The sequence below is a fragment of the Anopheles coluzzii genome, chromosome 3, assembly GCF_943734685.1.
Source record: "Anopheles coluzzii chromosome 3, AcolN3, whole genome shotgun sequence".
Taxonomy (NCBI): domain Eukaryota; kingdom Metazoa; phylum Arthropoda; class Insecta; order Diptera; family Culicidae; genus Anopheles; species Anopheles coluzzii.
The window spans coordinates 84,616,967-84,642,813 of record NC_064671.1 but is presented as its reverse complement, the minus strand read 5'-3'; the positions used below and the strand labels follow the sequence as shown (position 1 = coordinate 84,642,813).

At 42.5% G+C, this 25,847-nt stretch overlaps 3 protein-coding genes and 1 long non-coding RNA gene across 6 annotated transcripts in view; 2 read left to right on the top strand and 2 right to left on the bottom strand.

Annotated features, from left to right (window-relative positions):
- Positions 1–1,336: 1,336 nt before the first annotated feature.
- On the bottom strand, positions 1,337–3,248 carry LOC120958421 (uncharacterized). The gene is made up of 2 exons (XM_040381219.2): positions 2,492–3,248; positions 1,337–2,427 (listed from the first exon to the last, which is right to left on the bottom strand). Exons 1-2 carry the CDS (start codon positions 2,696–2,698, stop codon positions 1,822–1,824), a joined length of 813 nt encoding a protein of 270 aa, XP_040237153.2. The 5' UTR covers positions 2,699–3,248; the 3' UTR covers positions 1,337–1,821.
- A 2,112-nt stretch (positions 3,249–5,360) lies between these two features.
- On the top strand, positions 5,361–7,955 carry LOC120957883 (ATPase WRNIP1-like). Its single transcript, XM_040380308.2, has 2 exons — positions 5,361–6,689; positions 7,059–7,955. The coding sequence occupies exons 1-2, from the start codon at positions 5,638–5,640 to the stop codon at positions 7,768–7,770; spliced, it is 1,764 nt and encodes a 587-aa protein (XP_040236242.2). The 5' UTR covers positions 5,361–5,637; the 3' UTR covers positions 7,771–7,955.
- A 55-nt stretch (positions 7,956–8,010) lies between these two features.
- Positions 8,011–11,355, bottom strand: LOC120957884 (uncharacterized). Its single transcript, XR_005751991.2, has 9 exons — positions 11,095–11,355; positions 10,652–10,709; positions 10,338–10,450; positions 10,038–10,106; positions 9,754–9,831; positions 9,434–9,522; positions 9,139–9,198; positions 8,804–8,934; positions 8,011–8,103 (listed from the first exon to the last, which is right to left on the bottom strand). It is a non-coding gene; the product is annotated as an uncharacterized LOC120957884 (long non-coding RNA).
- Positions 11,356–11,891: 536 nt separating this feature from the next.
- The window catches only part of LOC120955405 (sarcolemmal membrane-associated protein), a 31,435-nt gene continuing 17,479 nt past the window's right edge, over positions 11,892–25,847 (top strand). The window contains exons 1-2 of one of the 3 annotated variants that reach the window (XM_040376248.2): positions 11,892–12,140; positions 14,361–15,055. The gene's annotated coding sequence lies outside the window, so the exon portion shown is untranslated. The other 2 variants (XM_040376251.2, XM_040376249.2) reach the window with 2 other exon arrangements.

Genomic DNA, 25,847 nt, shown 5'->3' with positions numbered 1-25,847 from the left:
TCCATTATTTTGTGAAAGGTATCAACATTTTTGCAAAATCCTTAGGATTTCATAACGATACTCATATTTTTGTTAACGTTCTAAATGACCACATAACAACGCTATTATTAGTTTTTTTAACATAATTGTTATCAAATGATGTTGTTTTATTCAAAATCATTGGCTTTTGACCATATTTACGTATTTTTAAGTGTTTTTTTACGATAGTGCCATTATAGGTACACCAAACAGGCATGTTCCTATAGTGGTCCTAGTTCTAACATCAATAAAAACAGCTAATTTTAGATTTTTTTCGACGACATTTTTGACATGTCGTACTGTTTTCATTAAAATAAGCAACAAAAATTAATTTTCTGTAAGTAATTTGTGAAACAAAGGCCAAAATTCGCTTATCTGGCTGAGTGAAAAATCGACTTCAAATCGAACAAACTCTTCTGAGTATGGGTTTACGACAGGTGTTATTCAGTACTTCAGTCAATATTTTCATCAACCAAATTCATACATTTTTTACGATCAAATTACGAAAGATATCATTATTATGGCAGTAATCCATGTTATTCATATGAAAACAGCCTCAAAACTAACTTATATTGATATTATACACTGTTTTGAGGCATCTTTATTTACCACCACTATAGGAACACAATACGACGACTATAGGAACCATACCACCATTATAGGTACAACGAAGCAATCACAAAAATATGTATTTTTTTCGTAGATTCGATGTGTTTTATGGTAAAAATGGTTTTGATTGCGAAGATAAAACATATTCCAACTGTTATGTGTTGAAATATTCAGAAATTGTCGTTTCTGACACTTAAAATCCATTAAAATACATCTGTACCACCACAAATTGCACCACTATTGGTACATTTACCCTATATAGTCCCAGCTTCGTCCGTCGCGACAGGTTCTTTGAGGTGAACTGCTTTTTCCTTTGAGGATCACATTAGGGAAAACTCTTGTTTTACTCAGTCATTCAAAAAAATAATCACAGATGAGAGCTGTATGGAGCTCAGTTCGCAAGAATAATGGTTCACGCACGCATTATCATTTTGTGATTGTATTATTAAATAACTAATAATTTCACGTTACATTACACTCCTTCTCCTTTTTGGAACACTTTTACCTCTTAGTTACCAATTCTGTTCGCATTCTGTTCTGTGCGTGTATTTGTTTCCTTTAAGTTTATCTTCCTAGCAATGATCGTATTTTACTATTCTACTAGTTATATTACTATGAGCTTGTGATTTTATTTATATCTTTAATTGAATTTCCATCAATTTTTATATTCTGGATTTACACTAAACTTTAGTGAAACACTATTTTACGTTTTGGTATCATATTTGACTTCATTTTAATTAATTGAAAAAATCATGAGTTCTTATTTAATAATTTCTTTTAATGAACTCCCTAGTCCTAATTGACTTGGGCCTAAGCCTACCGCACTGATGCTCTTTCGGTTGTTAACACTGATGATATCTTCGGGTAGATGCTGGTGATCGCTGTCCCATGGGGCATGACACATTTTATGCAATCTCAGCATAAAATGTATTCTGCGACGTTTTGCTGTGCAGAACCATGGGAGAGTGCTACGACGATCTTGTGGTGTGATTCTTACGACAGGAAGTAGACGTCTGCTTTGCTTCCGTTTTGGCTCGAACTACACCCTATGCATGCAACATTACTGCATACATAAAACCTTCCAAAACCTGTAAACATGAAGCTCAAAATTTTTGAAAAACACGCAATTTATTTAAAAAAAAAACACACTACAAAGTACAAAACGTTTCGAAAACCTCCGCTGCACCTCCCTTGCTATTGGTTCTGTTTCGCTTTCGCACCATCGTTCTGCTCCATCTGGCCCGGTATCTTTAGCCACTGTTCGCACTTCTTCTTGGACGTTTCAATCTGCTCCCACGGTATCTCGTCCCGCGTCATCCAATCGAACCGCCGATCGTAGTACAGATCGTAGTGGGGGCCGGACGTCGGGAAGAGCTCGCGCTCATTCTCCGACATTGCGTCCAGCATACGCCACATCCCCGACATCGAGTCCGTCTCCAGCCCGCAGAACGATTCCTCCGACACGATCGCCCGCACGCGCCCCTTCTTACGCTGCTGCAGCGCCTGCTGCTGTTCGCGCCGTTTCTTCTCCTCCTGATGGTGCTGCAGGTCACACTTGCGCAGCATCTCGTCGATAAACGACCGGAACTTGGGGCTGAAATCGGTGGCCGTTTGCAGATCCACCGGACAGGCGGCACAACCGGAACCGCTCGACGTGCCCGCCGGTTCGGGTCCCGTTTCCTTCGCCTGCTTCCGGTGCCGGTTCTCGCCCGTCGCCATCAGCTCATCGTAAGCGCACCGGAACTCGGGTGTAAATTGATTCATTAGCAGCAGCTCATCCGTCTCATCCACGCCGGGTTTCTACGCAAAACAAACACGTGTAACCGGGGGGGAAATACGCTGTACCTAGCTGTCCAATGCATACCTTCTTGCGCTGATCCAACAGTATGTACGATTCATCCAGATCGGAGAACGGATCGGACAGGGCACTACACTCGGACGAATCGCCATCGGTCGGCCGGTTGCCACGTGGCATCTCGAGCGCAGACAGTGGGCGCAATATTTGGAAGATGTTTTCCGCAAACTGTTGGCGCACATCCGGATCTTCGCTCGTGATCGGAAACGCGTCCATTGCACTGCACGGTCAGCGTACGTTTGGTGCCGCCTGCGGTGCCGGCCCGGGAATGCTGGCCTACCGTGACCGCCGCTGTTGAAATTGTTGGATCGATAAGCATCCGACCTGGCGTTTGGTTGGCACTGCTGTGCTGTGTTCCGAATTTTTTTGGCGGGGTAGCACCATCGCGAAATGATAAACTTGACATTCCCCTTGCACTACTTTTCAGCACCTTTTTTTTTTTTGCAACGTGCCCGATTGCCCGTTAGCTGCGGTAGGTGGGTCTCTGGCCTTTTTTATTGCAGGCAGTAGAAAGCGCATCGAACTAAAAGGGGGAGTCTCAGACTGGGACAAAGAACGATTCGTGTTGAATTCTCCCCTCCTAAGTTAGGTGATGAGTAGATAGTTGTAGTAGTTCCCCCCTGTAAGTTTCCATGTTGCATGGTTCGGTAGGAAACAAGGAGCGAATGACAACCTACGACAACACGATACCCCATCCCACGTGTACGCTTTGCTAAACGGGAAATGGGGTAGCCTTTGTTGTACTGTGCACTATCAATCCTTTGGTTCAATTATGAAGTTGTCGAAAGGCAGCAGGAATGCGATGAACCTGACTCCCCATGTCACGTATCTTTTAGTGAGGAATTTTAGGAATGCTACTTATTTTATTATATTTGAAAATTCTGTTCCTTGGAATTTGAGCGAAAGTGTTACGGAATTGAGTTGTAAAATCGGAGATTTTTTACATCTTTTTTGACTGGTCGTAAAAAAAAATCTTATTGAGGAATTATCGTTCGAAAACATTATAATTTTACTACGTTCACTTAACATTATCAGGATGAGTGAAATATTTATATAATTTCATCTTTCATGAGAGCTATCGAAATTAGTTTAATATATTAACAGCTTTTAACGTTCTTGTATTAAGGAACTGAATAATGCAGTCCACCACGCAACAGAACATAACACCTAGATCGTGTTATTGAATCTCACACACATCACCTGAAAACCACAACAAAACAGTGCAGTTTAAAGACGCTTGCAAGGATTTTATTTGTCAGTTACCAACTCAAATTCAAAACGAAATCATTTATTAAAATATATCAAAGACAATTAATTACTGCTACTATCCTTCTGGCGATTAAATAGCGGTTAGAATACATTTTATGTTATTTTGCTGATAGTGATCAATTTGTATAGAAACAGATACAAAAAAAAAGAAAAAAAAAGTTCTCATAAAATCAGGATTTGAACACACGCTTTCTGTGTTCGGAAGTAAAAAAGTTGTCACAAAACTCTTTGAAAGTTACAACTGCGAATAATCAAAGTCGTTATATACACAAATTAGCATGGCGGAATGCTATTTGTTCTGATTCAATTCAAAATACGAAATATTTCAAAGAGAATTCGTTACAGCCGTGAAAGTTTCAGTTAAAATATTTGTTTGCCTAATCAGGTGACTATTCAAGTGCCACAGATTAAGCATAAACGACTGGAAAATCAAATATCCATTGAAAACAAAGAAAGCAGCTTAGCTTCACTGCGCCACAGATTTAGCTAAACCGACTAGAAAATCAAAAATCCACAGAAAAAAAACGAAAAATCCATACCTTCACTAGTTCGCTCAATAGATAGCGCTTTGCAACTCATCACTATGTTGCTGTTCTTTTCTTGCAATGTGTTTCGCCTATTTTTATGTAATCATGGCCTATATTCCCTTCTATCTTTTCGAGCAAAAATCTATAAGAATGGTCGTGGTCGAATGGTCATATACAAAGGTATCAACACCAACGACCATTACTCAAATCTTATTTCCTTCATTTATGATGGTTATGATGAGGCTATCCCAGCAACAGATGTTGCCACCAGTTATTTTGATATTTTTTAATTGAATCAGTCATTTACCGTCTGCTAAACGAAGTCTTTAAAGATTCCTTTTAGTGGATTTGTGGCACTTGTTTTTTTAATGAGACGTGGTTTAGGATGGTCAACCGCAATAAAAAAAAATAACATAAATTTAGAACAAAACTCTCAGTATAAGAAATTTAACACTGTTTAAAACTTGGTTATTGGTTAATTATTGGCTAATTGGTAAATCACTTTGTTCTTGAATACCTTGATAGCAGCTCGTTACTTATCTGTGCATGCTTTTGTCCCCTGGGTCATTAGGAGCAATACATTGCTCCTTGGGATTGTTGCTTGGGAACCCACGGATGACATTCCGCAAGCAGACGCGAATTACCACCAGTGTGGCCAGATTATTTTGGCAGTTTTCGATAGGCGCATCAAAATTTTATCGGTAGTTTTCGGTAGGTTAAAACTCGAAACTTAACTCGAGTTAAAAGAAGTGAAAGCGAAAGAAGTGTTAAGCGGGATGGAGCGGGAGGGGGTTATAATGCGCAAGATGAAAGTTCCATTTCAAGAGAATATGCATCCTTTACCTACGATATGGATTAGATTTGGTTCAGCGGTTACACAAATGAAGGACTTTCTGAAATGTTGATCTGAAAATTGTACTAAGAATCCTTAGCCAAAGAAGGACTAAGATGCACATTTTCTTCTCAATGGTGGCAAGTTCTTTTTCTTTGGCCTCCACGCGACCTTAAAGCCGCTGCAGTGCTCCATCGGATACGATTTTATCGTACGTGCTGATTAAGCTTAAACGACTGAAAAATCAAATATCTGTGATTTTCGGAAGGATAAATGGAAAATCGGTAGTTTTAGGGCGGTCATCTGTGAATCGATAGGCATATAAAAAATCGGTAGGAATACAGATAAATCGGTATTTCTGGTCACTCTGATTACCCCAATGTTTACATCCGCAGTTGACAATCAGCGTCGGTCTCGGTTTGCCCGCGAGTTTTTCAAAATCAGTCCCGTTCTCATTCAACAGGCGGTAGCATTACTGCTCTATTTTCCTATTCTGTGCCATTACGATCGCACCGTTCAGATGCACGATGGCGAGCTCGAGTGAATTTGATGATCCACAACCATCGACCAGCACACGCAAAGCGGTCTGTCCGATCTGCGACAAGTGGTTCCCGATCGCCGACATCGAGCAGCATGTAGATGAGTGTCTGACGATGACTCACGGAAACGATGGCAGTCCGGACGAACAGCAGCAACAGCAGCCAGCTTCCAATACACCAACATCCTCGCAAGGGCCAAAGCGAAACTTTAGCATCTTCGAGCGCAGCCCAAAACCGGCAAAGCGCGGTCGAAATGAAACCGCCCCGTCGGCACCTACCGTAACGTCCAGCGCTAAAGCGGAGCAACCGATCGAAATCACCAGCCTCGACACGGACGATGAGGAGGAGCCGGCAGCAAGCGACAGCCAAAACAAAAAACCCAAAATGATGGATCCAGCGCCAGCCGCTCGACTGGCACCGTCGTGCCCAAATGCGACCCCAGAATCGAACGTACCGCTGGCCGAACGGGTCCGTCCCTCGACCATCGAAGAGTACGTCGGGCAGGAGCAGATCATCGGGCAGAACACGATACTGCGCAAACTGTTCGAGCACGATACGATCCCGAGCATGATCCTGTGGGGCCCGCCCGGCTGTGGCAAAACGACACTCGCCAACATAATTGCCAACCGGTGCAAGCGGAACGTGGGCACGCTGCGGTTCGCCAAGCTGTCCGCCACGATGGCGGGCGTGGCGGAGGTGAAGGAGGTGGTAAAGGTGGCCAAGAACGAGTCGAAGTTTAATCGCCGCACGATCCTGTTCATGGACGAGATCCATCGGTTCAACAAGCAGCAGCAGGACATCTTTCTGCCGCACGTGGAATCCGGCACGATCACGCTGATCGGTGCGACGACGGAGAATCCCTCGTTCAGCCTGAACTCGGCCCTGCTCAGCCGGTGCCGGGTGATCGTGCTGGAGAAACATACGGTGGACAGCATGATGCGCATCATGGAGCGGGCGCTGCCCGAGTACAAAGCGGTCATGGTGCCGGCAAGCCTGAACAACAACGTACCGGACCTGAGCAAGACATCGTACGTACCGCGGTAAGTTGAAATTTGTTAGAACGATTGTTAAATGCTTTAAGTTACCTTCGAATGATGTATCTAAAAAGGAATTGCTGAAATAAGGTATTATAAGAATAAATAACAAGGGATGTGATTAAGCAAAGGCTTTAGCGAATAAATTACGAATACGAACTGTTTCCCGCGAAGCATTGAACAATATGGAAGTTTAACATGCAATTCCATGGCTTGCTTAAATGAACCCAATTGATCGTTACGGCTAAAGAAAAAGAAAAGGACAATTGTGTTTAAAGTGAGTTTTTAAGACGTTTGTATATTGTCCCCCCCATATTGCCTACTTGTAATAACGTTTTTTTCCAAATTCTTCATACTGCCCTCCTCCCCTTGTAGGATGCTTGTACACGAGGAAACTATCCGATGGCTGGCGGAAACCTGCGACGGTGACGCACGGATCGGGCTGAACAGTCTGCAGCTTGCCTTATCGAGTGCTGCCGCGCCGCCGCCCGCCACCAACGGCCGCTCGTTCACCGATTCGCTCATCACCGTCACGCTGGAGGATGTGCGCGAGGGTCTGAAGAAATCGCACCTGCTGTACGATCGGAAGGGCGACCAGCACTACGACATCATATCCGCGCTGCACAAATCCATCCGCGCCTCGGACGACAACGCCGCCCTGTACTGGGCGACGCGCATGGTTGCGTCCGGCGAGGATCCGCGCTACATCTGCCGGCGCATGGTGCGGATGGCGAGCGAAGATATCGGGCTGGCGGACGCGAACGCACTGCAGGTAGCGACCGCAACGCTGAGCGCCGTCCAGTCCGTCGGGCTGCCGGAAGCGGACTGCATCATCGCGCAGTGTGCGGTGTATCTGGCCCGCGCCCCGAAAAGCCGCGAGGTGTACGAAGCGTACAAGCGGTGCCGGGCATCGATCGACGGGTGGAAGGGCCCGATGCCGGGCGTGCCGCTGCATTTGCGCAACGCGCCGACCAAGCTGATGAAAGACCTCCGGTACGGGGCCGGGTACAATCTGCTGCACAAGGACGAGTCGGGCCTAACGTACATGCCGGAGGGGCTGGAAGATGAGAACTATTTTTCGGAATAGTTCACGCCGTTGGAAAAGGGGCGTGTTAGACACCCCCACACGCTTGTTGTTCTTCTTCTGCCGGTATCTCATTTTCGCTGTAAAGTATTATTTCCTCCTTGTGAAGGGGGGACACGACCGATACCCGTATCAACCAACTGCGTATTGGCGTTCCATTTACAAAATACAAAAAAGTAAAACACGTTTTCATTGTTTATAAAACGTAGCTTCTTTTATTCCTGCGATGAGAGTTATCACAACAAAAGAGGATCACCGAAGCATATCACACACTGGCGGTCGATCGAGAGCGTTCGTTGATGACGTCCCCACTCATATCTCAATGATGTCAGAACGCTTGATGGAAAAGAAAATACAAAAAAAAGTTGTTTGCTTAGTTTTACAGAAATGTCATGCGCAAGGTAAAATATGGAAAAATGGTAGATGTTTCAGGGTTGAATTTTTCATAGACGGCAAGGAGAAAGAAACCGACTATGAAATCCGTCATTTAAGCTCAGGATCAATAAGAGCACAATTCATCAACGACTTTTTTTCAATACTGTTATCATAGAACAGCTGTCCTAGTACAGTGAACGGCAACCGATACGGTTCAAAGAGTAAAAACATTACTACACAAGTAACTGAGAAGATCCACAAGAGTCGTACCATAAATTATGACAAATATAAATGTGATACATTATTTTCCTATCTTCCATCTATTGATGAAAAACAGTGGAATGTAATTCGCTTTTGTAAATACTGAACTACGGTAGACCACTCTCTTGATCTTTTCTGTTGTATGAATATTTAACAGAAGCCTGCTGATCAAGGAGTTTGTGATAATTTACCTCTTTTGCACAATATAAACCTCGCCAGATTCGAAATTTTAACCAATATCGTTAACTGTTTCAATGTTTTTAATACATTGGCAGTGTATTTATTTTCCAATTGAATAAAACTTTCCTTAAAAAGGACGATGGAAAAAACCGCAAGGTTGCCGACCGCTTGCACTAGGGTTTCTATGCTTCTAGGATAAATAATACGAATTTTTAGATACCTTTCATAAACGGACTCAATATTGAAAGCTGATGATTTTCTCCCATAAAAAGTTAGCGTCCTCTCAGTCGCAGAAGGGCAGAATATCCGCGATTAATGATGGTAAGAAGACGATGATCACGGGACGAGCTCCTGCGAAAGGAAAAGGAAAAAATCTCTTATTGTTGTTTCGATTCACTTGTTTTAGTTTTGAGGGAGGTTTTAAAAAGCAAAAGCTTCAGATAAGCATTCCTAATCAAGAAAATTCATCTAATAAGAGGAGGAAGATAAGGATATTGTTCATCATTTACAGGTAACACGCTCTTAAGTCGTCTTAAAATCATTTTTAATACTCACCAATATTTTAATACAGCTTTTCAGTGAACAATCGTCGACATTGTCCCAAACCACGCCACGCTATGAAATGTGAGAAGAGAAAAAAAACAACCGAGCATTATAATTTGCGGACGAGAGAAGGACTACATTATAGCTGCTTGTTTCATCGAACTTTCAGTATGGTGCATGGTACAAGTAGAATCATAAAATAATTCATTCCACAATATAGGGTAAACCAATCATCATGAAAAATCACAGTGAATTTCCGGAGGTTTAAATTTACAACAAATTATGTATAATTAAAAACATTTCTTACCTGTGGAAATAAGCTGTCCCCTCCTTTTTCGAACTATTAAAACGGCTGTTGCAGCGAAAAACTTCTCCAAGGGCATCGCGTGGTGATTTCTGTAGAAAAGAATAAAAATTTAAACGGTAATGTTGCAGAGCGTAAGATACCCGACGAGCGAGTACTGCTGCTAAGCGCGCAGCATAATTTAACTCAGTGTGGTGCATATTGAATCACTTATTCATTCCGTGTTTAAGGGTATTGTGCTGTTTTATCCTCATAATATTTTATCATGCTGGCGATGATGGGTACTTCTAGACATTTTAATAGTTTTGCTCGATTTCGCTTACCTTTCATCAATTACGCATAGCAAATTGTAATCATCTGCTGGTGGTGCCTGACCCATCTCCATGCTCGATGTGATGTACCTGGAAATAATGAATAATGATGAAATTAATATCTTGTTCCTTGGCAAAATCGCATTGCAGTGAGTTGCTTAAGATAGCCTTCAGTTAGTGGTGCATGATTGAAATAATCATCGGTTATCATGGTTTTTTAAGTCATGTGTCATCAACGCGAGGAATAAATCCTATTCGTTAAGTACATTTTAAAAAGCTTAAAAGGTAAAGCTTACCTGGTTGACATCGAATCCGATTGGAAAAACGTTAATACCAGAAATTAATCTGTTTAGGTAGCGTCCCTCCTAGCGAGAGATAAAGGTCAAGATAAAAGATACATATTAGATATTTGGCAACGATAGATGTAAATGATGCATTAGAACTTTACTAGATTCAGTGTGGTGCATATTGAATCATTAATTCATTCCATAGTTAAGGGTATTGTGCTGTTTTATCCTCATATTAATCATCGCTCATCGTCGCTTGCGATGGTTAATAGTTAAGACATTTCAAAAAATCAACTCAATTTTGCTTACCTAGTATCGAACGTAAGGACGCGTGTATAAGAAAATTCGAACGCCATTCTCTTATCCTTGGAATAATCGCCTACGGAGAGGCCTGTATATTTCCATGCCGATTCATGATGTACCTGTGAATCAAGAATCATGAATAATGAATAAATTAATAACGCGTTTCTTGGTAAAATGATTTTAGATAGCGAATAGTAACAGCATTCAGTTAGTGGTGCATGATTGAAATAATCATCGGTTATCATAGTTTTTTAAGTCATGTGTCATCAACGCGAGGAATAAATCCGATTCGTTGAATTCATTACGTTAGTTGAACTTACCTTGTGGCAGTGCCGCTGGATTCATGCCGCAGATGACGCCTTTACCCGCCGGATGTGCCTAAAATGAAAGAACAAACAGCATCGGCTATAGTACGAGCACTATCAAGTATAGCAATGTAAAAAAAGGACGCAATGTGGTCGAATAAATAATATAGGCAGTATGCTTTAATTAAAGAGCGAGTAATTCAAGACAAAGATACGAATTGTTTTCAATCATGCTTCCTCAATAGCATCAGCAACTGAAAAACACGCGGAACGCACATGGAGTTAGCCAAACATAACCTAACAATGTACAACAAAGTACAAGACCAAACAATGTCGGTACCAGTCAATGAGCAATTAAATTGCGGGAAAATCACAACGCGGTAATTCTGAACTAGTTGAGGGAAAGCGAAATACTACGATTAAATTAAAGATTTAACTATAAAAACATTCGAACTTACCACAAGTAGCCAGCCGGGTGTTGGGAACCACGCTACCACATGGTAGACGGAGCTTGGAGGTCATATTTTTCAGTAAAATTCCATTACAAATACACACGCAACTAGCTACCGCTTGGGTTTTAACGTTGCTCTAGCTAATTTAGTAAGATTATTGATCATTTTAATAAACTTTAATAACAACAACTTGGCAGCTTTCGTGGTGTAATATACGAGAACGTCCTTCTCAGTCGAGGGCGCAAGAGAAAAGAACATTTACGGAAAGATTTGACATGAACAATACATGAATCCGGCAGGCAGGGAAGCCGAGGAGGTGCCGAAGCTGGCCGAACCTTTCAAAGTCGACGAACCTGTGAATGTCGACCATTTGACAGGCGTCAAGCAGAGTGCTAAATTTTGCATTTTTTGTTTTATTAATTATTTTCAGCACTAAAATGGTTGAAGAATTCGTTTAATAGTTATATTTTTATTAATTATTTCCTCGAACGGAATTGTAAAATATAGACACATAAAAATAACATTTAGCACAAATTGATCCGTACTAAAACCGTGCGCGGCGTTTATAACGTCACGTTCCATACTGCAAGTTCGTTATTTCGTTGGATCTTTTGTACGTTTAAAATTGTTTTTCTGATCTTACTACTGTGTACAATACACTATCAGTTTCATAAAGTTATCCACCTATTAACGTTTATCTGTCCATTGTTTCGCTACCTGCCAATAATTCTTCCCACCCAACCTGTCACCTGCGCATTTCATGCGCCATGGCCACGGGGTAGCTCCCACCGTACGACGGGGTGACTGCAACGAAGAACAAAACTACTTTTTGTTGTTTTCCACTGAAGTCTCTCGCCCGACACATTCGTAGTTCTTTGGAAAACGCAGCGCCCTGTTGGCTCGTTCCGCGATCCCGTCTTTTTTTTGCGTAAGCTCAGCTGCAACGGAGACGAAACCGAGAACAAACCGTTAAAAAGCGGAACGCGAACGCGAGGAAGCGGAGAAATAGTTCCAATTTGTTTTTTCAACCACTTCGACATATACCGAACGAGGTAATAGAAATCGGGGGGCACCAGAATCGAAAGTGCTACTTGTCGTGGTCGTCGGATGCCATGGGCGAGAGGGATAGGGTGTGCGTGTGTGTGAGAACAAAACTTCCCATTCTGCTGCTGGTGCTGGTGCTGGTGCTGCTCCCATCAAAGCAACCATTTGGGGCTGAGTTTTGGTATTGGGAGTGTCTTTTTCTGCTGCGAACGCGAAACGCGTAGGGGCGCTCGAAGAAAGTCGGCATCGAACTCAGGTCCGCTCCGAAGCAAAGTAACTAGCAAAATAGAAGAAAAAAGAAGAAAAAACGGAATCCTTTCACTCCTGGCCTCTCGCTCTCGCCGTGGAATGGGTATGTGTGTGTCTGTGTGTGTTTGTGTCAAGTGTGAAAAATTAGCTCCCCATTATCGCCACCAAAGCGGGATCGAGGAAGCGAAAAGTGTCCGTGCAATTGCGTCAAGAAAAGGAGTATCAGCAGCAGCAGTGCTAGAAACAAAAGCAGAAAAAAAAACAAGTAAAACGGGTGTGCGATGTGTGCCGTGTTCAGGAGTAGTGTAGTAGAGAACGCAGGCACACATACACAACACTCCCTCGTTCGTGCCGCAAAACAAAAGGGTTGTAGGTGTGCAGCGGATTTGCGCACAGGGTGGGGTAGGGTGGGGCGAAGTCTTCTCCGTGAGAGGAAGAATATGTGTTTTTTTTGTCCCTTCTACTACCACCACAACCACCCTTCGGTTAAAAGTATTTCGTTTCTTCATGTGTGTGTGTGTCTGTGCCGTGCGCGCGATGTATGTGTGTGGAATTTTGTGTCGCACATCGGAACCGGAAAAAGGAAACGGACGTAACAGCAGGTGTAGGATGGGAATGTGAAAGACACCGTAGAACGGGGGTGGGGGGGGAGGGTGGAGCCGTGCGGGAAGGAAACGGGAATTGGCAGAAATGGCACGTAAATCACACACACACACATACACGCACGCGGCGATGCATTTCGGTGTGCAACTGTAGTACGAATGCAACTGTCCCCACTTCACACTTCATCCCCTCACTCCTGCCCGTATCGTTAAGGTTCCGCTTTTTTTGCGGTGCGCTGGTGGCCACTTACACTCACTGTGAAGTTAGAAGGAAAGTAAGGTTCAGGCAGTGTGAAAAATTTGAACTGTTTCTAACAAAACTCTTTCAAGCTAGTTTGAGATTGGCACAACATGTGTAAAATAGTTCAATTACATAGATCAGATCGAATTCGGCACCAAATGCAGGAAATGGCACATCTTATATAATATTTGGCTCTGGATAAATGAAGCTTTAAAGTAAAGAAATTGTTGCTTTATTTTGCTGATTTTAAAAACACAATTGGTTCGGTAACGCAATTCATATAAGATAATCTTTTTTCTAGTTCATCAAACGATTAGAATTTGATACAGGATGGTAGAATAAAACATATTGGAAACATTGCTACAAATGTTGAATGCCCTTTGCTCTTTGTGAACAAAATGTTATAGAAGGCACATGTGGATTTTTAGGGCAATTTGTCCCTTAACTTCAAATAGCTTACTGTTTTTTTTTCAACAATTTAAACAAACGTTTTGGAATTTAAACGTTAATATCAGTAGAAAGGCAGAGCAACGCTTATGGTCTTTACACTGTATGAAGTCTTTTATGAGTTCATGTGTTAGTTATTTCGAATAGTTGAAAATGCTTCACACGAAATTTGACACTTCAACAGAAAACTCCTATATATTCCTATAGCATTTCACATAATTGGAACAGTTGAAAATTCACAAAAACCCTCAAGCACAATGGCCTTGGTATCTTCATTTTGTTGATGTTTGACACACCCGGAAGACGATGAGCAGTTTTTTAAAAAAAATATTTATTCAATAAGAAGCATTTGAGTAGAACGGTTTGACACTTCCCCCCATTTTCTGTGTGTTTGTGAACTTGAATAGGAAACAACCATGAACCGTGGACATCCTTAAACATTAAATCGATTCGTTGCGCTTTTGATGGACCCATCAAGCCGCCTTCTTCTCCTCCATCTCCTCTGCAGCCATCGAGCTGATCGTAATTGTAGTCCGTCGTTAAAGATACAAGCCCAATATATTTCACTTTAAACCACCACCACCTGCTAAGAGTTATTACTCCCACGTGACTGATTAAACAACCGATCCTTTCGTTCTGCTCTCTAACACACTCACACAAAAATCTCGCCAATCCACCTCCATTTGCAGTGAGTGTCCGTGTGTCCTTCGCTCAACAATACGACCAGCTTCGTCTGCCGGCCACCGTGATGTTGTGAAGTTTGCGAAACCCAAGTGCGCGCGCCACGACAGGGTCAAGAAGGAAAAGCCCTGCTAAGTTACCGTAGCTACCTCTGATGGTGGCAAGAAAATTGATCACAGCAACTCGTTCGTTTTGCGTTTGTGCCTGTGTACACACACACACACACCGAAAAAAAAGTGATACAAAATTTGATCGATTGAAGCAAGTGAAGCGCAAGCAATAACAAGTGCAAGTGTGTATGTGTGTTTGTGCGTAAGTGTGCGCCCATGTGTAACAAATGATAACGCAAAGTGTTGCCACAATTTAACGACACCGACACGTGGAAGTGCTGCTCCCTTCATTTGCATACCCTTCTTTGTTTCTGTTTTTGCGTGCGAATCATCATATCGGAAATTTTGAATATTTAATTTTCATCAACGAAAAAAGAACCTAAAAAATTGCAAAAACGAAGGCAAATCTCTTTCTTGAAGATTCAGGAAGCACAACAACGCCCAAGAAGCTCATCAACACATCATCCGTCGCCGGGATATCTTTACGTATATATATTTTTTTTATTTCGACATTGTTTATCAATCCCCGACCCTTTGCTTGCTGCTGCCCCCCACCGGTCAGCAATAACGGCCCCTCGCAGTGATCAGTTCAGGTAAATTTTACGATAATATTTAGCCAATCACTTCACAACTACACATTCTCACAAGCTTAGTTTATTATACGCTTTTACTGAAGAGAGAATCTTATCTTTTTATTATTGGGCATCAGCTGCCAAAACCTTATTTTAATAATGGCGCGATGGGTTCCGATGGGGTTCGATCAACCGGACGATCATCCGATGCGTATGACAAGTCGTTGCTGTTACCATTAAACCACCACGCTGTCTCGACCTATGATACGTTTAAAATGCTATATATTTGAAAAATCTCTGTATGTGTAAAATTCGGCTTGGATTTTGAATTCGTTTAAACATAGTGCTTGATAAAAGATCCAAATTTAAAGATAAAATCCTTATATCAAGCTTCTAAACTGCACGTCCAATCAATTACGATATTGAAAATTTGCAAGGAGCTGAATTTCTCGATTTGTTTTGCTTTAAACATAGGCAAAATCTACATAATTTCCATAAACACAGTGTTACTATCAATATCAACGTCCATCCCTTTCCCAATCGAATGATCGATCATCTTATCGAGCCGGTGAGATATGTCATTTGCCTCGTACAAGTAGGTCAGTTTGCAAGTAGGTCGTTGAATGATGGAGGTAAAACAGAGAATGCAAATATTTGAAAGCCATCGAGACACACACACTCGTCATGAGCCTTTTTCTTGTGCTGTCTGATTGAGAGGATTCGAACACAAAAAAATAATAATTAAGAGACCACCTCGTCTCACAATCTCGTCGGACTGTATTTGATCTTGTTTTTCCTTCCCACCAACTGGTTGATTTATGAATGGAAATAATTCATAAAATCCATCTTTCCCGTACAATCACGTATTTGTGGCGGCTTATTTGTGTGGACAATCGACAGTGTGGACGTAGTCCCCCCCCCCTCCCCCTGCTCCCAAACTAGTTCTCGTACGTTCTTATCAGCCGGGGATTGATTATGAGCAAGTGGCTTAAAAAAGTATTAATTTAAAGAATTTGCCACTGGCGGGCGGTACGCGACGATCTCGGCGGCTCTGGGCGCAATTTGTCTTGTGCATCAGGCGCTTTTCAGACGTGTTTTTTGTGTGCGCACCGACTGCATACATCTCCTCTGCCTGCAGCTGGCACTGCATTGCGTTATGGTGGGTGCTGTGAGTGCTCGTGAATGCTGAGTGTGTTTGTTGTGTCTTTGAGCACGGACATGATTCTGGTGCTATTTCTTATCGCGCACGATCGGCAAGGGTGATTGCAAATGGTCATTGACTGTTGTTGATGGACGTACTGCTTTTGCTTTTTAGTGGATTAAAAAGGTTTACATTTTCATGTCGCATATTGCATTTGTTTGACATTTTAGCTTGTATATTTACGATTTAGTGCATCATTTTCACATTTACTGCATACTATTTATTAAATACATAATTACAAACCTAGCCAGAAATTTTTAACCTTCACCGTGGGGTGGTTTTTCTCGTTCCTCGTTGGCAGAACCGATCCGGTTTTGAAACATTCATTATTTTGCGATACATTTTTGGTGCCGCGTAATTATGCGTTAAAATAGCCGCACACATACACACACGCACAAGCACAACCTTCCTTATAAACAATTCCGCACGCGTGTACCGGGTGATGTATGTGCGGTGCGAAAAGATCCGTTTAGCCCCCTGCAAGAAGGAGTAAAACCACACGCTTAATACACGCACAGTATCTCTGTTACTCCCCCTGTGCAGAGGGAACGTTTGCGCCATCGCGACGGCTTTTCCCACGTAAACTACCCGAACAACAACCCCCGCCCCGAACCCATTTCGAACCAAAATCCGTTGTCGGGTTTTCGTGAGTCAAAATTTTTGCAAGGCCGTGCGATTCGTTCTGCTTTTTTTTTTGGCTCGCTGGGGCGATGAGTGCGTGCTTGGGATTGCGGGAACGCCGCGGGTTTCCTTTTGCCTCCGAGGAGTTCAAGTGCTGTTCAAGACTAATTTTGATCTCTCTAAACCCGAACAGCATTGCGTGCCGTGTTCTGTGTGGTTATGTATGCGTGTGTGTGTGTGTGTCTGGGAGTAGTGTGCCGAAGAGGACGTGACGTGCACTACCTTCTATTCTCGTTTTGGGGGTGTTTATGTAACAGGAATGATTATGAAAAAGTGACCTGGTTGCGCTTGATACGGTAGTCGTGGAGAAATATTCCAATCGCTTTTTGGGTTCTTCTGCTGTGCAGGGTGGGGTTGAGCATCTGCTCCAGGCAGTAGTGTGAGTTTGAGCGAGCGGAGTTTATGATTAGCAAAAAAATACCAAAACTATTTGCCAATGATTCAAAATATTTAACTTCAATAACTATGCAAAGTGTCTTGATTACTGGTTTGAGCAATTCTTTTTAACTTTCATAGCTAAATCAACGAATCTGTATGGTTATGATCGTACGTTCAGCACGGATGGCTCTATGGTGTCATGCATAAGGTACAGGGTTAACACGCGACAAGTCGTTAGTTCAATTCCAATCCACATCGGCGGCTCGTGTAGCGGGTCTCCTAGTGTGATGGCATGTAAAAGTCTCCTTATGTTGACAGACGATTTGACAGATGTCAACGAGATTTTAAGTATACAATAAGAGTCAATTCGTGTGTCACAATAGTAGCCAAATCATTGTTCTGCTATCAAAACAAGGCAAAATTTCCAATTCAATTTAGCATTTGAGCTTTATCTGTTATTGGGGCCCTTTGATGGTCACTTTTGAACGACACTTTTAAATCTTTGAACGTTATAAAAATCAGCCTTCTAAATACATACAACTTGGGATAAGCCCACCTGTGTATTATACCCACTTCGATATCTGCTCGAAAACTGCTATACAATGCAAACAGCTGACAGGCTGAAACTTAAGTCTACGAAATTAAAACGAAAATGGCCCCAATGAAAGTAAATAGTTTCAACAATTCTTTAATATTCATGTTAAAGTTATGTGTATTATGACGAAAACCACGTTACTTCACGAGTTACATTCAACCATTAAATGAGTCAATACTATTTGCGGCTGTTTGCTAAGCAATCGGTTGCCTGATAACCCCAATTTGGTTCATTATTTTTACGCTACTGCGCACGAAGTTCAAACTTAATTTTTCTTTAAAAAAAACTTGTTTTTTGCAATACAAACGCCCGACGAATTTAACGACGAGATCACCAGCCGCCTTTCCTGCACATGCCTTTCAGCAATCCGCTTAGCCTGTCCAAATGGCGATTGCTTTTTTGATGAAATGTGGATTAAACTTCGATTAAACGTGTCAAACCTAAAGCGCACAACACACACACACACACACACACACACACACACACACACACACACACACACACACACACACACACACACACACACACACACACACACACACACACACACACACACACACACACACACACACACACACACACACACACACATACACACACACACACACACACACACACACACACACACACACACACACACACACACACACACACACACACACACAAACAGCTCACTAAACGATCACACGCTGCTGCCGTCTTCAAAGCTGAACGGAATTGGAAACAGTTCGGTTGTTTTCCACCTTCTCCATTGCCTGGCTCTAGGCGCACGAAGGAAGAGCCGCCCGTTTGGTGATGGAAAGCGTGCGGAAGAAAATTTGGGAAAACATTCCACCGGCTGCACACACACACACACACACACCGAAACGGCGGGTAAATGCGATTTTGTACGCTTTCATTCCGGTGGAAGTTTTCCGCTGGGAGGGTTTTTTTCTCCTTTTTGTGACTTATTTTTCACTTCTTTTTTTCCAATTTGATTTGTTGTCACCTTTGCCATTACATTCCATTTGCCTTTTTCCGCCCGCCAGTCAGATGATGGAATGTGTATGTGTGTTTGTGTATGTTTTGGAATTTGATGTCTGTTGATTTCTTAAATTGGAGACTTGTGATTATTATTTATATAGCTCTTTTCAGCTTTTTTTAGGGTAGTGAGTCATTAAAACATTGCCACTTTCTGTTTGGCGTACACTCTTTTTGTAGATTAATTAGTTGTATCTTTTTCTGTAGTATCTCTTTACTGTGCGCTTTAATGTGACTTTTGCGTGCATATGTTGTGTCAGGTGGCTACCTTTTTTGGGGGAAATGCGGTATAATCGCACAAGTTTGTGTGTCTGTATCTTTTCCCCTGCCTGCCTGCTGCATGACGACAGTTTAATCTTCTAATCGTTGCTGTTTTCAATAATTCGCCTTCTGCTTTCCGGTTCCGATCGGTAGAAATGAAACCAAACCAACCAGGGGGGGGGGGGGGGGGGAAGCGAGGCCACACACACAGGCCTTCTCCGTAGTAGGACTCGCGACAAGGTCGTGACCGCTCGGAAAGAACTAGTTTCTATTCCGTTATGGCTACGGTTTAAATCAAATTAAGTACGGAAAGGCGACAACCCGTGGAAGTGTTCGTGTTTGGGTGTGGGTTGTTCGTTCCCGTTCTCATTCGTCCTAGAACTTTGAGATTATATGTCATTAGTTGTGTCTCTTTTTTTATAGTTGATACAAATAATTGAACTCTCGCTTCAATCAATCTAATCACAAGAGTTTGATTCGCTGCAAAGAATGGACTAGATGGGGATGATCCTAAGGGTAATTTATTCAGAGATTTCTTAAGTTAAATGTTTTAAAATGATCGAAGACAATTTGTTTTAATTGTCTTAGGAGAATTAAAAGGGGATTTTCCCCAGAGTTCTCTCGTGTCAATATCCTTTCAGTCAGTATTGCAAAATGGAACATATTATTCATAATAAACTCTACTTGAAAATCATCGTTCATTTGAATAAGGATCAATGTTAGTGCATTAACTTCTTCATTGAATGTATGCTCTCTCAATTTCTTCAAATGTATGCTTTATCGGTGCGCTGTCAGTCTGTGTGGATTCATGGATGATTATTATGTTCCATCGTTGCGGTCAATTGGTCGTGAGCAGAAGAAAAAAAAACAAACCAACCACCAGGGGTCAGCGTGAATCGAATGAAGCTGGGCGGGTGTCTCACACATGCAATTGAACTAATTGACCTCGGGAATTAAAATGTCCCCAGCTCTCATGCACCTTTCGGGCGCTTCGGACGCTTCGGGCGCTTCTTCATCTGCTGGGTCACTCCCGGAAAGAAGGTTTTTGCTGCCACTGGTGGTTACCAACGATGACTAATCATGTTCTTCTCTGAGCAAGCAGCTGTGTGAGTGTTGTTTTTCCTTCCAATCCAATGACGTACGGTTACAGTTGATAAGAATTAATGAAGGGTTTCTCGTTCCATTATGTGTGAAAAGTATTGAAACATTGTTAGGGTGGTGTGTCGAACGATATCATGTGAAAGATGTATCCTCACTCCATGAAACATTTGTTAGTAATAATTAAATTAATTCACCTCACGAACTTCACACACCCCACGGATGTCGGTGGGTAGTTGTATTGATTGGTCGTCGTTCGGTTATGAATGGTTTAAAACCAAACACACCACTAGCACAGTTTGCGGCATACGTGGTCTGTGTGCAATAGTGTGAGAACCTACATCTTCCTGTTTTGCACAACCAGAATCCGTTATGATCGTTTGGGGGGGATGATGAACAATCAACACCCCCCACCACATTCCTTAAGACATGCTACGGCAACCTGTACCCAGGCCAGAACAGAGAGGGCTCATGATGATGCTCCACCACCGGGGGAGGTCCCGTTTTTGCGTCCCGTGCTTGTTCAGGAGGAGCGGATATTCGGTTAACTTTCCGGGCACGTTTGTTGCTGGCTCAGGGTTAGCATAAAACCATACACACACAGCAGGCACATAATGCCACTGGGTCACCGGTCGTTTTTTCGTCCACTCAGCTGAAGTCTGCAAAACTCATTTAAGCCGTACGACGGGAGTTGGTGCCCATTTTTTGTTGTGCCGTTTCCTGGGGGAACTTTGTCAGTGTCAAGCTAACGCTTCCGTTCTGGGGAACAATTCGGATGTTGTTGGTTCGGGTCGTAAGCATGTTTTATTCAATCTTCCGAGGGCCGATCCATCGTCCTTCAGTTCCTTGGAAAGGCAAATCTTGTTAGGATTTAAGATGGATGCCGAACTATATACCTTCTGTAAGTTTTGTTAATGGCTTCAGTAGAATACCCTTAGTTGCACGCACGCTACTCTAAGATGTTTAGTATTGTATTAAGTTTTATTTTTTTCTGGGAATTAAATTGAATTTCATACTCAAGTTAACCTCTCCGCAAGTTCGTATGGATTGCACGTATGTCAATCACTATTGGCTTATACAATTTTCTGCACCTGAATATCCTGGGTGTGTTAATATGAGAGAAATTCAATTTCCCACCGACAAGCTGCGCGTTGACGTCCAGAGTGACGTCCGGCATTAGTGACACCTTGCATATGCAATCTCCCGTAGTTGCAATCAACAGGTCACGTTGCACTCTTGCTCGAGTGCTCTACAAAATTCCGGTATGGTAATAACTAATCCACCGTACTTATTCGGGCGGAGAAATACCTTCAAAAATAACACCGGTTCGTCCTTCCGGTGCTGCTGGGAGCTGCGGCAGCTTTTCGGTGGACGATTGTGATGCATTTGTGCAAATGGAGCAATTCCAGACACAGCTGCCATGCACTTGCCATCTCTGTCCCCCTCTCTCTCTCTCTATCTCCCTGGATGATGAAGAATACATCCAGCTGGCTGCTGTGGAGCTTGTTGTTGAGTTAGTGGTTCCGCATCGGTGTTTTTTTGTTTCTTTCCCCCCGTTTTGTTTTTTTGGACCTGTCGGAATAAATAAATGTGGTTGATTGATGGGTGGCACGGCAGAAGAACACATGGCAAAGGGGGGAGGTTCTCTGGCGGCGGAATGCTGCCATCCGGAAGTGATGAACTTGTCTGGCGCGCTAGGCTTTTTAATTTGTCTATCTTCATTTTGATGTTTGTTTAGAGTTTGTTTCTCTCCGACGCAGTTCCGTGCGTGTGTTAATGCATTTTGATTGCATTTGTTTTGTATGCGTGCTACTGTATAAATAGGTAAATTTCATTATGAAATCAGTGAATGGTAGGTTCTTATACATTTTTGTTTGCCCTTTTTTGGCTCACAATAAGTGTAACGCCGGTGGATTTTATCATTGTACCAGAGCGGTTGTTCGGATTCGACAATTAATTTTCAACAAATTGATTGCTAACAATGAACACAAATATAATGGAAATATGGCAATTCAAAACATTGGAATTGATAAAAAATAGTAATAAAACTAAATAATAACAACAAAACCTTTATCTACAAAAAACAAGATCAAGTTGTACAATTTTGGAAAATATAAAAATTGGGCTTTTCAAGGTTTGATACGTTTTTTGACGTTGACAGTTGACGGTTGAAATCATGTCCTAAACTGTATATGAACTTTTTTATAATGGAAAAAACATCTTACCATTTTTATTCATATTTATTATTTATTTCAAATTTATGATTATTTTGGTACCGTAAGCCTAACTGAGATAATCTTGTAAGCTATATTAAAAAAAGAATGTATCGATCAACTCTTCTAGTTATGCTAATCATGAAAGAGTAAATTACGAAAGATCACATCGAGCCGAACTGTCAAACTAGCATATGCACTAGTGATGTGCTGTATGGAGCGCACCCACGGCTCCGATCCGACTCCGACTATTGTTAGTTCGATTCCGACTCCGGCAAAATGGAACCACTAGATCCGCCCGGAGTCGGAGTCGTTCGGAGTCGTCCGGAGTCGACCGGAGTCGTTCGTAGTCGACCGGAGTCGTCCGGAGTCGACGACTCCGAACGACTCCGAATGACTCTGAACGACTCCGAACGACTCCGAACGACTCCGACTCCGAACGACTCCGGCGACTCCGGACGACTCCGAATGACTCCGAACGACTCCGAACCACTCCGAACAACTCCAAACGACTCCCACTCCGGGCGACTCCGGACGACTCCGAATGACTCCGAACGACTCCGAACGACTCCGAACGACTCCGGACGACTCCTAACGACTCCGAACGACTCCGGACGACTCCGACTCCGGGCGACTCCGGACGACTCCGGACGACTCCGACGACTCCGAATGACTCCGAACGACTCCAAAAGACTCCGGACGACTCCGACTCCGGGCGACTCCGGACGACTCCGGACGACTCCGAACGACTCCGAACGACTCCGAACGACTCCGAACGACTCCGAACGACTCCGGATGACTCCGACTCCGCGCGACTCCGGGCGACTCCGTACGACTCCGGACGATTCCGAACGACTCCAGATATTGCAGCGCGAACCTACCTTCCGGAGTCGATTCCGAATTTATCGGAGTCGGATCAGAGTCGACTCTGAATTTTTGCCAACTTTACCCATCACTAATATGCACATAGTTGCTCCTCAAGTTGCTTAAAGAATAATTTGAAGATTCTGCAAATATTTCTAGCTCCAAGAATAGAGCGCCAAAGTTTTGAATAATTTCCGGGCTACTGCAACGAAGTCACTAATTAAACGTGCGATAATGAACCGGGACCAATGATTAGTAGTAGTAAAACGATTCACTCCAGGTGTTGATTTTAACAGCTGGCAGCTAATTGATATGCGGATTTATTCTGTACCTGCTATCTGCAAAATTAACACATTCTCGTATGGTGCCCTGCCCTCTGTGGTGCTCCTGGAAGCTGCAGCAGTCAGTCGGTGCAAGCGAACCACTGCCGGCCAATGTCACGTTTAGAGAGTTAGGAGCCTGTTCGCTTCGCTCGTCGTTTCGCGAAACCGGCTAATGAAGTCGTCGGCTGTCATTTGCAATTAATGCAAAGGCAATTTAATAGCGCTGGGTAATGGCTAGATGTGCAAGAAATGCCAAAATGATTCTCTTTTTGTGCTTTATTTTGCACTTTGACACATGCAATAAATGTTACGCTAGATACGCTAATAAGAAGGCGTTGAACTAGGGATGCAAAAGATGTGCAAATTAGGTTACGGCACAACCTGTTGAGCAACTGCCTCCCAAACGGCGATCACTTTCTCCGGAAATACAAATGCTTCTTTCGCGTGTTTCGCACAAACGGTCCCGGGTTTTTTGAAGTGGCGGCTGTACGTACAAGTTGGCGCAGATGAACCTTTCTGGGCCCGCTAATGGATCGTTTAATTGGGTGCATCAGTGAGGCAGTAAACGGCTGCTTTATGGGAACAACGGGCGCACAATAACACACCGACCCTTTAGAATCATTATTATCGTACATCAATCAGAGGAGCAGCAGGAACGGCGGTTAACCATCCAGATGCGTTTCCCACTTTTAACCGGTTGCTTAATACACGTGCATAATTTAAAGCGAAATTTCCTTCCAAACAGCAGCGCACACACACATTCGCTGTGGCCGTGATTTACGATGGTTCGACGCACCAACAGCCTCGTAATGGCGGGGCACTAAAGAAGGGGTGATTAATTTGAAACCGAAAACACCTGTTATTAGTGGCGCGAGGAAGATGATGATGATGGCGGCGATCATGAGACGATGCCTGTAACACATTGTACCGTAAAGCAATAACTTACAGAAAGGAGGTTTGTTGTGTGTACACCCAAAAACCGCCTTCTTGCCGCGAATCGTGTCGAACACACTCTTTTCTTGAACACGATCGGTATATGGGGGGTTTGTTTTTGTGTACAATTGAACTGTCAAACTATTTCGCTTCTCTATGGCTGTGTTTTCTTGTTTAGCTTATCGCATATCGGCTTTGATCGGCTATGATCATTCGCCCTGGTATGTAACGTTGTTGTGCTGTGCCTACGTAACTATTGCGATGACGCTCAATGCCATCGTCGAATGTGAAATTCCTCTATTCAGAATCCAAATAAGCAAGCTGTTCGTCTAACCTTAACCAATGTGTGTGTGTGTATTTTAATACCTCACAATTTTTTAACAGCTTTTTCATGCTTGAATATTAATCTTATTGAGGGTTGGTCCAGTTTGAAAGTTTGAAGCATTCATTCTTATTGGTTGAAATATTTATGTACCGAGTTACGTTTTCGATAATCAGTCATCGGAAAACCATTTTATTTATAATATTTATATATATTTTTTTTAAAAAGAGTGTGTTTTGTTTGTTTTTGAATTAGTTGTTTTTAAAATCCGTTTCAAACATGTTCTTGTTAACGGTGAACTCCCTGTATTTTAACCAATTGGAAAATTAATTTGAATTTATCAAAAATCAATTACATGTTACACAGTATCTTGATTTTATTCGTAATTATCAGAACATTTCAGGCATCTCAACCCCCCTCTCCCCCCTCCCCTTGGAATCTGTAAACCATTTACTAGATTTTTTTAAATTATTTACTCTACTTTTATGAATCAATGGGCCTCATCGCGAACGAAAGTCGATAACGGAGTGGATAATTTAGCCGATCGGTTAGCAAAATTCCAATGTTATCCAATTGTGTTTTCTCAATCAGAATCTTCGCTAACCGATCGGTTTGGCAGTGGAGTGGAATGGTGTTTGCCGCCATAGCAACGTGGTTAAAAAGTCGAGCAGTGGGATATGCAGTTGAAAACTTCATATAAAAAAAAACCATTTCAGTCGGATAGCCATATCTACTGCTCCACCCCAGTTGATATAACAGTGGAAAACTAAATAATATTAAAACCCATGTTTCACAGCTCGCAAAAAAAGATGTTTTATCGCTGTTTGAGTTATTTAAGATGTTTTATCACTCAATTTAGCTAAAATATTATTTTTTAGAAAATATAAATTTACCTGTTTTTTTTTAAATAAATAATCAAAATAC

Coding starts and splice junctions, on each gene's coding strand:
- LOC120958421 (XM_040381219.2), bottom strand. CDS start 2,698: ATGGACGCGTTTCCGATCACGAGCGAAGATCCGGATGTGCGCCAACAG. Junction 2,428..2,491: donor TGTTGGATCAGCGCAAGAAG/GTATGCATTGGA, acceptor TGTTTTGCGTAG/AAACCCGGCGTGGATGAGAC.
- LOC120957883 (XM_040380308.2), top strand. CDS start 5,638: ATGGCGAGCTCGAGTGAATTTGATGATCCACAACCATCGACCAGCACA. Junction 6,690..7,058: donor AAGACATCGTACGTACCGCG/GTAAGTTGAAAT, acceptor CTCCCCTTGTAG/GATGCTTGTACACGAGGAAA.